This window comes from Tiliqua scincoides, chromosome 2 (assembly GCF_035046505.1).
Source record: "Tiliqua scincoides isolate rTilSci1 chromosome 2, rTilSci1.hap2, whole genome shotgun sequence".
Classification (NCBI taxonomy): Eukaryota; Metazoa; Chordata; class Lepidosauria; order Squamata; family Scincidae; genus Tiliqua; species Tiliqua scincoides.
In genome coordinates, this window is record NC_089822.1 from 143,529,913 (window position 1) to 143,543,195 (window position 13,283).

At 38.0% G+C, this 13,283-nt stretch overlaps 1 protein-coding gene across 4 annotated transcripts in view; it reads right to left on the minus strand.

The window, feature by feature from the left end:
• PRKCA (protein kinase C alpha) overlaps positions 1-13,283 on the minus strand; it is a 255,284-nt gene that overhangs the window by 61,913 nt on the left and 180,088 nt on the right. For all 4 annotated transcript variants that reach the window (XM_066613250.1, XM_066613249.1, XM_066613251.1 and 1 more), the window contains 3 exons: positions 5,924-6,080; positions 5,685-5,819; positions 4,053-4,149 (listed from right to left, as the gene is read on the minus strand). In XM_066613250.1, coding sequence (XP_066469347.1) covers positions 4,053-4,149; positions 5,685-5,819; positions 5,924-6,080 — 389 coding nt within the window. The remainder of the gene's footprint in view (positions 1-4,052; positions 4,150-5,684; positions 5,820-5,923; positions 6,081-13,283) is intronic.

Sequence of the window (13,283 nt, forward strand, 5' to 3'; positions counted from 1 at the left end):
TTCTTTGCACAACATATAAAATAAACCTCTACTGATAAAATCACTACAAGGGTGATTCTCTGAAAAGTTTCCTTACTTGTGTAAGGAAAAAAAGGTTGAAAAGCCATGCTCTATTATAAAAGTCATTTCATATTTCAAGTATATTACTAGCATATTGGAGAAAATGTTCAGAATATCTTTAAAGTGCACAAAAAAACACTTCCAGAAATATAAATATGCTAATACTGGCCTGGAGGACTTGCAATCCATCAGGCTAAACACTGACATAGGGCTTTGATTTTTTTCTTTCTTTTTAATTAACACACACAGACACACAAACAAATAACATACATTTAGGAATGCTAAATACCATATACCATTACTCATTAATCATACTATATCACCTAATCTACTATTCATCTACTGCCTTTTATTAGTTTATCCATTTATTTATATAATATATACTAAATTTTCCCTAATGCCCTGCACTATATTTTCTAAATTTTCACTTTCTATCAAACATAAACTTACTTCAATTACTCATTAATATTAAAACAAAATAATCTAATTACCAAAGTATAACATATAAAACAATTCTTCCATCTTCTTCTAACTCTTCTACTCATTTATATATTTCTTATATCAAATATAATAGATTTTTCCTAATTCCCTATAATATCTTTTCTAAATATTCACTTTTTATCATCTCAACTAGTTCAATTACTCATTAATATCAAATAATAATAATCTAATTTCCAAATTATAATAAAACCAACAATCTCTTATATGTTATTACCATTCTCCAATCCAATTACATTTTTTTTCTTTAACATAACCACCTATAAAACAATTCATCCACATGCTAATAAAACCAACAATCTTTTATAATATGTTCTTTACCATTCTCCAATCTAATTCTCCAATCTGATTACATTTTTTTCTTTAACATAATAACCACCTATAAAACAATTCATCCACATGCTAACATTTCCAGCTATTTTTTCTAATTCATATATATCAATTTCATATATATTTATTTTTTAAGTAAATTTAAACCAGTTATTAACTAAATAAAACCCTCCAATTTTCTTTAACCCTCAGGTTTCTTTTTCCTTCTTTCCATTTTTTCTCCTGTAATATCTTTAATAATTTATCTCCATAACAGAATCCAATAAGCCCACACTTTCTTGTATAAGGTATGTTCATTCTTCCAATTAACTGGGATATGTTTTCTTCTTCTTGTTCCAACAAATTTTGTATTTTGTGCACCCATGTTACTCTGTCCATCTTCTCTATTTCAATCTCCATCAGCGTCCCCTCTAGATCCTGTTGATTTTCCACTCTTCTAATTTCTGTATCCACTCTTCTGATGATGATTTCATCGCTCACCATCATCTTTTCCGCTTTCTCCTTCTGTTTATCTTCTGTTTTCTTCACATCTTCCAATTGCTCCTTGCACACATCTATCTGTTGAGAGAGAGTCTTTAAACTGGCTTGAATCTGCAAGGACCAACTCAACTGCTGTCTTCTCATTGTGAGAAATTTTTCCAAATTTTTGAGGATCACTTGAGTCCAAATATCTGGAACAGACTCCATCTTGCAATTTCTCTCTAATCCACAAGATGTCCACAGCGTATTATTCTCCTTACTTCCACCACATGTTTTTTCAGTCACGCATTTTTCGAATTTTTCTTACAGACAGTGTGATTAATGGAGAAAAACAAAACGAAAGAAACAGTCTCAAGGAGACAAAACTCTTTCGAGTCTAACAAAAATTATGTCCACAAGTAATTCTGGATTTTAGTCCACACACCAAATTATATTCATAATTATAATCCACCACCGATTTATTCCACTACAAAGATAAAGAGCACTTTCAACATCCTTAAAAAGTTTCTCATTAATGCCTTCATTGTATCCATTGACTTCATTGTATCCATTGTATCCATTGACCATTGATTTTAGCCAAATCAGTCAATCAAAGCCGGGGACAATATTAACACATACTTATCTTAAATTTCCAACTTAAACGTTACGCTTCATACTTTTTCTTCCATATGGTATCTTAGCACGGAGCCAGCAGCTTGATTGCAGACACTGCACCTGCCCCAATACTGTCCCTGATGATTAGGTTTCCGATAAGAAAGTCCCCCAGGTCGGGCTTTCAAAATCTCTGGTACCTGCGCCATGGAAAGATCTTATCTCTCTTGATAAAGATCTTCAGATCTTCTGCTGCCTATCATATAGCAAACACAGAGGGAGCTGTCAAGCACCCAGAAGGACAAAATACATGGCTTGTCGTTACCAAATGGTTTTTAACAAAATATATTTAAGTGACCCATTTTCTACAATAAAAGAGCACTTGCTTACTTTTGTAAATACAGTAGGTTACAGTACATTTCTAACAAGATTGCTGACAAAGCTTGTTTACGCAATCAACAAAGTTAACCACCAAGCTATAGGCAGAAGGAACCCCAAGGTGTTTCAGCAACATATGTTTGCTGACTGTTGGATCATTTACAAATCTCTCTCTGGACCATAAATTCCACTCATCACCAGAGGTAACAAATCACTATTACATATTTGATCACTTGCATAAAAGAAGGGAGTCAAGACTTTGTAAATTTGAGAAGATTGCTCAGTGTCTATGCACTTCCAATTTCTTTTCACTTTGTCAAGCTACAAACTAACCACAGATTTAAATGACTTCAGGTCATGTCTTCCCCACAACAGTTACACTTTACACTAAGATGATGCAAGAAAAAAAATTGCATTTCTATTGCAATTTAAATTTTTTAAAAATGCATGTCTAAGCTTTTAGCACCAGTGTGTCAGTCAGTATCCAAAACATTTAAAGCATAAATTACTGTAAGCGCTGGGAAAGCTCATGCACACTTTCATCACCTTACACTGTACAAAAAGTATACATTTTCTACAGTGGGGAAAAGAAGCTTGCAGCTGAAGAATAAAACATTTTGACACATGTATGTGACAATGAATAAAAGCAAAGATGTGCTAAAACTGCATTAGTGGGAAATCTGAAGATACTGTGAAAGCAGGGCTGGAATAAAGCTCCCACAGTGCCTATGGTGGAGAGAGCAGAATCCACCTGTCGACCAACATTTTTCAGTGTTATCTGGAAGAACGCACCATTACGACTCTCCTCAAAAAGTGTTTGCAAAATGCATCTCCTGTCAACTTTTTCAACCCCACCTCAGTACCTTACTTCCTTCTGCCTCTACCCCTCATCCACTTCACCATTTCTCCTTGTACCATTCTCTTATTCTTCCATCTAGCACATGCTCCCCTTTTCCCTTCCCATTTTCCCTTCCACTTCCTCCCTTCAACAAGCATCATTCTTCTGTCTCTGCAATTTTCTTCCCCTCTCTCATCACTCTGCCAGATCTTTCTCCCAGTCCCTTCTCTCTCCTGTTTCTTTCACTTAGAAGAAAAAGATGGATGGTTTCCAATGAAAAAGTGCTAACAGAAAACAAAATCAGTGCTACTCCTGAAGTTTATTGCCAAGAGAAGTGAAGTTTCAACAAAGCAAAGTAGGTAGGGATGCAACAGATCAGAGAGAGAGAGAGAGAGAGAGAGAGAGAGAGAGAGATCCAGAAAACATGACAGCCGGCCTGTGGTAAGAGAAATGCAGAAAAACGATAGTAACCGAGTGCTGGCAAGGTCAAACTGTAGTTTGAAGAGGTAGATAGAGGTCTCTTTTGTATGGATATTGTGGCAATGGGTTTATAAAAAAAAATCATTCCAAGAGGAGTAGAAACCCTCAACAGCAGGACATACAGGCCAGGGCAACTTTGATGGACAAACCTTATGAAATGAGCTTTTCTCATGTCATTGTTTGAGAGCTCAGTCTTATTTTCCACAGACAAAGTCACTTCATACCCCTAACATCACAACAAAAACCAGAAGCAATGAAGAACCACAGTGTCACGGAAGAGCCGTATGGTAAAACCAGTGACAGCAAAACCCTCCAATATGCTGTCGCTGATACAGTGCACAGCACATGGGTAGGCTACACATTTTGCTCTTTCCACAGTTTGTCAATACATTCTCACCTCAAACTTCTGTCTCAGTTCTGTGTTTCCACCCTCATCAGCTTCTGGAATTGGGACACTGTAATATTCGCCTTCTTCTTGATTAAGTAATTTGTACCTGTAGAATACAGGGAAAATATTTATGTATGTTTAAAAAATTCCTGGTTTGGTTGCCTGTTTCTTAATATTCCAGCATGTGAAGGGATCAAGCAATCAATGTCTCAGATGCAAAGCTGAAATAATACTGTGATGGGAATTTTCTGAACCAATGCCTGGGATTAGTGATAGCTTGGTGATGGCTAACAAGTTAAAGTCAAATTCAGACGAAAAAGACCTGATGGAATGTCAGCATGTTCTGGATATGGAAGCATCCCCAATTCAAGGAACATGTATGCAACTTGGGTGTGCTCCTGAACCTGCCCCTGGACAGCCAGATGGCTGTGGTAAATCTGCTCTGACTACAGTTATTCTAGCAACACTGATAATGGATTACAGTAATGTGCTCAACACGTGCCTATGAAGTTTGTTCCAAAAGTGTTGGTGCAGACAATAGCCACCAGGTTGTTAACTGGCTTCATTTGGTCACAACCATTTCAAAGCCCTATTGTACCATCTCCACTGGCTGCCCATACATTTCTGGGCACAATTCAAAGTGCTGGTTACTAGCAATGAATTCCTGAACAGCTTGGGACCGGGATATATGGACCATCTCTCTCTCCATCTGAACCTGTCAAGGCCCTGGCAATTTTCTATTGTTCTCCCTAACCTGTGGAACTCCCTGCCTCAGGAGATCTGAAAACCCCCTCTTTGTTGGTGTTGCTTGGACATTTGGAAAACATTTCCATTCCAATAAGCCTTAAGTTCCATATTGGTGTTGCTTTGTTTCTTGGATTTAGATCTTGGAGTTATTTAAAGTGGCACTGCTGCTTGTTTTGTTGTTTGATTTACTTATTGAGTGCTGCTAGTTATTCAATTTATTATTGAGTGATTGTATGCTGTGTTGGGCTTTTCAATCGAGAATAAAGGACAGGATACAATTATTTGAAAATAAATGTAATACAACACAATTCAATAAGTCCTTACCCAGAAGTAGATGCTCCTGAGTTCAGTGGGACTTTTACCCTAAAAAGCGTGCTTATCTTTGCAGCCTTAGACAGAGATAAGGAATGTACACAAGAATGCAATGCCAGTGTGTGCCTAATGCAACAGACAGGTTTTGCCATTTCAGAAACTCAGAACACAATCCTATGCATTTCTACTCAGAAGTACATCCCATTATAATCAGTGGGGTTTACTCCCAGATAAATCTGGATAGGATTGCAGTCTCAGTGAGAAAAGTACTGATTGACTTGTGCCTCTCTCTCTATGCTCCAGATCTTGTTGAAATGAAAGACATGCATGCCTTTCTGATTTGGAGACAACACTCATAGTCCCAGTATGGGTGGGGGGGAGAGACTAACAAAAGTCTAATGTTTGCTTCATTGTGATTTTTGCCCTATTTCCTACACAATAAGCTTATTTTCAAAATAACACATTCTCCAAATATGCAGCTGATATATTTAAGAAACATGTGAATATTGTTAAATAGGGTTACTGCTCATAATATTGATGATGTATCAATACAGTCTGCTAGTTTATCAAGGAGCCTCTCACCATCCGGATGCTGGCATTTTCATGAGTTCCGACACCCCAAAAGAAAGAGAGCCCATGAAATCGTTCCGTGTTGTTCGATCCCAATCCCAGACTTCCACAGATAATCTCCTATCTTTGTCCATAGGTTTTAATTTACTACAAAGAAGAAAAGGAGCGCAGTTGCCACTGTGATATATTTATAAAAACATAATGCAATGAATGTTATCAGGGAGGGGGGAGTAGAAAAAAATTCAACTTACAAGGTAAACGTTTCATTCCAATGTGGATTAAGAGTGGAGCGGATGGTTTTTGTTTTTTGTTTACTTTCATTCTTTGGATCTGGTATAAGTTTCAGCTTCACATAAGGATCCGAAAGTCCATTTGGATCCATAGGAATTAGGTTTTTTGCATCTCGCACTATAAGCATACAAAATAGTAATCTCTGTTACATATATATTAAAACAGAAATGGGTTAATGCTGTCTATATCGCACTAAGCACGTGACTATCAAGAGCTAAAGCCCCATTTTTTTTTCTAGCAAAGGCTTATTAAAAATGCACAGCTTGTAAGAAAGAGGCAGATAAGACTTTTTCTTTTTTTTTAGACTATACAGCTTGTAGGTAGGATCTTTCCATTCTTAATTTTATGTTTGTAAAATTCAGGTATCTTCCCATGTATGTGGATCCGGTATCTGTGGATTCAGTCATTCACGGATGGGGGGGACATTAGAATACTTTGGCTTTTGTTTAGAAGCGCTTGAGGCATGGGTGTTTCTTGCTTAACAAGGTAACAGTCTACTTCACTGAAGAACTGTGATATGCAGGCAACCAGCCTGCTGCTAGAGGGAGAATTTAATGGTAACAAGAAGCAGGAACTGTTGTGCTTCGAGTTAATATTCTGTCAGTCTCCTCCCTGGAGTATTCAGGCTGCATATCACATTCTTCAGTGAAACAAGAATGCTGCTTTGTTAAGCAAGGAACACCCATGCTTCAAGCGCTATTAAATGAAAATGAAGGTCATGAGTGTGGGGGCTGCTATTTATATAGGGTTCCCTTGCATCAGCAGTTTCCATATCCGGGGGGGAGGGGAACAGCACCCCCATGGATATGGGGGACATACCTGCACCTTGCTGCTTTTAGACTCTGAAGCAATAACAAATATTATTGATTAGTCTTCTACTCATCTGGCTCTCCAAGATCATGTGCAAATAGCGTTGGCTGCATTGGGCGGGAGAAAATTCATATACACCTGTGTTGGGTAGCATAAATTCCTACAGAAATATATGTACAGGGGGCCCCCGTATCTGGATCTCGTATCCGTGAATTCACTTATCCGCAGATGTGGAAGGACCCCCCTGCACCCCACACTCACCTTCAGAAGTCAAAGGGAACGCTATTCCCCTTGCCTCCAGAGGGTGTTCTGAGCCCTAGAGAGACTGCGCCTGTCTGCCTGTGTCCTCTGCAGTCCTCAGAATGATGGTTTAAAGCAAAAAAAAGTAACTTGTGGTTTTTCATCAAAACTGGAAGTGATGTTTTTAATGCCTTATAAGGCCTGGGGAGGCCTGGGGAAGGGTTTCTACTTATCACAGATAAGTGCTGGCCTCCAGGGGTGTGGGGAGCCCTGTGGACACCTCTGCAGGGCTCCCCAAGCTTCTGGTAAACTGAAAATCATGATCAAAACTACTTCCAGTTTCACAATAGGAAACCAGAAATGGTTTCCGATTGTGGTTTTCAGTTTACCAGAGGCTTGGGGAGCTCGGTGGAGGTGACCACAGAGCTCCCCACATCCCCTGGAAGTTGGTGCTAGCTAGATAAGTGGAAACCCCCATTCCCGGCAGCAACACAATCCTGGGGATTGTGTCACTGCCATTCCCTCCACCCTGCTCCTTAAGGGAGTAGACAAAACTACTTCCCAGATTGGTGGGTTATGACCCACCAGTTTGGGAACCACTGGCAGTGATAGATGTCTTTTTTGATGGGGTCAAATTTGATATTATTCCCATCTTATTTGGCAAAAATAGTGTATATGCCTTTGATTCTGAATTGCTGAAATTAGATGTGTAGATTGGGTGAGGGAGATTACTTGCTTATTTGCTAAATTGAATAACAGTAGTCTTGTATTACATTTATTGTGCTTGCATCTTTTTAATGCTATTTTAAAAAAACCAAGTCAACAATGCAGACATTGAATTTCTCATTCACAGGAATTGTCACAATATTCTTAAGCCCACCAATATTAGTGGAATGCATATAGAAAACTGATCCCTTACAGCATGAAGGTTGTTCCATTCTGTCAGAATGGAACTACTATCAAAACAGGCTTACTGATAGCTTATTATGTAAATCATAACCGAATGTATTCATATCCATCAGCCAGTTACAGGCACACTGTAATATGTAAAAAAATCCATTCTGAATAATAGTATCATACAAATTCATGGAGCTCATGTCCACAAAAGAGAAGCAGTTTTGAATATTGTACCTAAAATTAATTAGCATGTTTATTCACATTTTTAAGTTTACTTGTAAGACCCATCTTGATGAGTATGGTGCAATGGTGATAAAATTAAGGTTCTTTTTAAAACATCCAAGACAACACTAAGAATCTCTGCATTATTTGCCTTTAGCATAATACAATATATAGAAAATTATTGAAAATTAAAATAGCCCTTTTGCCTTCTCTTTGTGCAGCACTGAGCAGTTCAATCAAGCTTAGCTTTTTAAAAGAAGAACTTTTTGAAGAGCTGTAAACCTCATTTCATCCCACCTTTTACGAAGTCTTGCTCTAGAGCTCAGCACTGTGAGAATAAATGAGGCAACATTTTCAAGTTTCTCGCCCTCCTCTAGAGACGTGGTTTCAAAATACAAGTATGCTGAATGTGCTGTGGATGAGTAGCCTGGGAATGTATATATGCCTAATTTAACTATTTGCTGTTGTATAACTGCTAAAGTTGCTAGAATGTTTCTGCCTGTATATGTATCTTTAACTAGGACTGTTGATGTTGTTTTATGCCAATAAAGGTTTCATACATAAAGTCTTGCTCTATCAAGGGCTTTTACTTGAAAATGTTTTCTTTTAAAGCTTCTTTGCTGACTTTTGTCCTGATGAACATGGCTAGGCTATGTTTTCTTTCTCTCTCCCCCTCCTCAGCTGATTTCATTGGACCAAAACTCCATGCTAAGCATTGGATTTGGGCTTCCATGGTACCAAGAAAAAAAGTGAGTGGGTCATATTTTGATCCTATCTGGTCAAAAAATGGTTATTAAATATGGTCATGTCTTTCCATGAGCTCAAATTCAATAGCATTTAGCTAGTAATGCAATAAAAGACAGTCCTAGTTTTTGCTATGTATTGTTGCCAGTATTCGAGAATAAAAGTTTAGATCAAAATACAAAAGCAAATTTATGGCACAATTCTATGCATGTCTACTCCAAGCTAAGCTTCAATGAATTCAATGGAGCGTACTCCCAGGAAGTTGCACATAGGATCCCAATTTGATCAGTGTTAATTTGCCTTCTCAGCATTAATATACATCTGGTTTTGCTGCCCAAATGCAACAGACCAAAAAGAGCCCAAGCCTATCCAACTTCACAGCACTGAGGCAGGGCATGCACTGCATTCAATGGTGGGTGGCACTCACAGAAGCCTCCTCAAGGTAAGGAAATCTTTGTTCCTTTACTTTGGAGCTGTATTGGCACTGGACAGTTAGTTATGATTGGGCCCAGAGTGATTTACATATCTATGTCCCGTGTATAACTGTTGCTTTGTTGCTAACCTAAAGACAATAAGTACAATTTGCACAGGTACATATGGTACTTGATGCAGTGGGTCAGTACAAAAACCGAATGTGCAATGGAAAATTCTACTTTAGAAATATTAACCATAATGCCTGGATTTGTATTCCTCAAGTTAAGCCCATCTGTTTTCAGTACAGAACATTCAGTTTACATTCATTTGAACAAGAGCACAAAAGCACTGCTAAATTCATCAGAATTCTAATAAAGTTGAAAATTTAATAAAGTCTTAGACACTGCAGCAAAAAAAGTGGGCAGACCCGACAGCCACAAGGGAAAAATGGAAGAAGCTAAAAACAGGCGCAGAAAAAGCAATTTATTATAAAATATTGTTGACATACTGGACTTTCAACTACATTTTATAATATGGTCAGTGAAACTGAAAACAGATACAGGTAGATTACCCCTTATTCAGACATCTGAAATCCAAACATTTTTGTCCAAGACTTAAAAAAAAAACTTTCTGTAATGTGAACACTAGAGGGTCTTGTGCTCATTCCCCCATACAGTGTAGGAACAGGCTGTAAGTTCTATTCTCTGCTCTGTGGTGTGTACCTGTACTGATAGTGTCAAAGATGCCAGACAACACCCATATGGGTAACAGTGAAAGAGCAAGAGGAAGCATTTCTCAGTATATGTATGCCGTTATTCCAAAATCCAGACAACAGTCCAGATAAGGGATACTCAACCCATGTACAAAAGGGAAACTATTTATAGCATTTAGTATCCTGTTCTTCTGTAAATGCTCTAAGCGGAGCTTTAAAAAAGAAAGGAAAACATAGAACAACATCATACACAAAAAAACCCAAAAAATTGCAGACAGTATTTAGAACACCAATGTGAAAACCAAAGACTAGCAACATAAAATATCTGGGCATATAAAAGAGTCTTCACTTGGCACCAAGAAGAAAACAGACTTGGCACCAGACAAGCCTCCCTACAGAAGGAATACTGAAGATGAGGTGCCACCACTGATGAAATCTTATCTAAAATAACTACCTGATAGCCATGGCCAAATTGTGGTCATGAATTATATCTATCAAGCATCTGCGAAACACTCATCCTACTAATAATGTCTGTGATCTAGCTTCATACAGGCACATAAATTGACTGAGGAGCTGCATTTGCAAAAGATTACTCCCCATAGTTTTCAGTCTTTAAAAATTCTATTCCAAATGATTAATGCTTTTCAATTCAGGTTTCATTACCACAAAACTAATAAGGGCACAATAACAAAGACAAATAGATGGGGGAAGATTATTCTGCATATAGATTTTGCCTGTAGAAGCAGAAAAGCCTCTGAATACCCACCACAGATGACTGAGATGCTACACAAATGTGGTCTAATATTTTGCAAACTTTAATTACAGACAGAAACAAAGTGAAGAAACAGTTCAGTGGTAATCAAAACTCAGAACTCCTTTCAAACCAGCTTTTGAGAGTATCATCTATTTTTCTTTCTGAAAATAAAAGCATGACTGTGGCAGGAGCCACAGCTGTACACAGCTGCTTTTGTCTATTAGAAACAATAAACAATGAAGAGCAAAGGAGTAAAGATTTCTAGCTGTTTCACAGAAACACAGAGTGAAGTGCATAATTGTTCAATAAAGGTCAACAGAGCAAACCTTTTTTTCTACAGTATGAAATCAGGAACTGAAAAAATGTGCCATTATTCAGAACAACATTGTATTCAGAACTCCATAAGCCTATACTATAAATATTTTTTATTTGAAAAGTTTTATTTCAACATAAGGTTTCATGAACTACAGTCCATTTCATCAGAAGCAAATATGCTGTAGTCCAGTAGTTCCCAAATAGGGGTCACAAACCAAATGAGGGTCACACAGATGTTCTGAGGGCCGCAGGAATATCATTTGATTGTTATTAACAATTTTTTTATTTTTTATTGTTATTAACATGTACCAATCTGAGAAACTGTATTTAAGGTCACGGTCAAAAATGTTTAAGAGACACTGCTAGTTCACTACAGCTTATGATGAAATAACTTGGTTAGCCTTAAAGGTGCCACAGGACTGCTGTTTTTGCTGCTACAGACTGAGGATCCAATCCCATCCAAATTTCCAGCACCAGTGCAGCCACAATGCAGCCCCAAGATAAGAGACCAAATGTTCCCATACTTTAAGGTATGACCGATGCCCCACCACAAGATGCAGTGCATGCCCCACTGGCGCAGCTGCATTGGCACTGGAAAATTGGATAGGATTGGGCCCTAACACAGCTACTGTCCTGGAACTTGCAAACTTCAAAATGAATAAAAGGCCCTTTTCCTTTCTTACCTCATTTAGCTGTCCAACAAACAGGATTTTGGAAGCCGAGTAAAATGATTACCTATCACCTCAAGATGGGACTCTAATTCTTTGGGGTTAGATTCACTTAAAACACTAGGCAATACTTTCAGTTTGGCTTCTTCTGACTGTCTACTTAGTGCGTCACCTTAAATACATCAGAGCACTGATGTGAGCTCCAGGAAAAAGCAGTATATAAATCTTTTAAACTGAATAAATTAATTAACATTCGGCTTTGTTAATCTAAAAGACACCACATTTCTCTTTTACTTCTTTTACCCGTGGCATACTTACAAGGCACTAAAATAGTTAAGACACACCATCAGTTGTTTTTTTTTTTTTACAATTGATAAGGCATACCACACTGCCAGTAGGGGATTCACATCCTTCAATGGTCCTACTATTAAATAACCCCCAAACTGCTGTGACACAGTGGTAAAAAATTGCTGAGCTAGATGCTTCAACGTGCTAGGATGAAATACAGTAATGTCTGAACTTTATATTCTGAAAGTGGTGGAAAGCCCAATACTGTCTCATCACCATCTTCCCAAAAGCCCTGGGTGCAAACTGAAATGCTGTCTAGGACCTTTTGCAGCTCAAAATAGGATAGCCCCCTCCCCATCCCAAAACACTTTTTCTACCCTTGTACCACCCTCCTGCTGCCACTGCGCAGCTCAGAGTTATTCTTGCTAGTGCCCTTGGCTGTTGGGCTGGATTCAGTGCCTGTGGGGTGTGGTGCAGACCTTCCTGGAAGCACTCTTTACTTCCAAGTAATCACAAATGTGCTTTACATCACAAATGTGTTTTACTGTGCCAGCACTAGTGATCCATAGGACTGGGCTGTGAGTCTGCTTAACCCATTTCTGCCCAGCCCACAGGTATACACATTTGATCCCTGTTGCATATATGCAACATTAGGCAGAAACAGCTTATTAATTCCCCCTGTACACCATCTTAGGATGGTTACAAACTGTAGGCTTTACATCATGCCCTGCCCTACCCCTTTTTGCCTTGTTAACATTCTGTCTGATAATGAGTTCAGGAGAACTCAAAAGACTGCTCAAGAGTTTGCATTTATGAGATGGTTCTACAAAATGGGGGGGCCAGAAAGATTGAGACTGAAAAGCTGCAGTTCTGTATACAACAGTTTTCAAGTCCCTTTGGATCACAGTCTATTGTGATGACACTGAATATGTAATTACAGTCATAAAATTACAGCATTATCATTTAACTGTACTGTATCATTTACATTAAAATTACAACACTTAATGAGTCAAAAACATGAATATCACTAAGTTATATTTTATGCCTTCCTGGGCACAGTCAGAGATGGTGCAACACTGGAAAGAATATTTAATCAAATGAAAGTGTATATGACTTATATAAAGGCTTTTATTTAAATAAATTATAACCACTTGTCAGGCCATTTCCACTTGTGAAATTAATGGATATTGAAAGGTTGTACAGATACCAAGAAAGTAATATATGAAGCATCTATTTAGGAGCCTTTACAATTACTG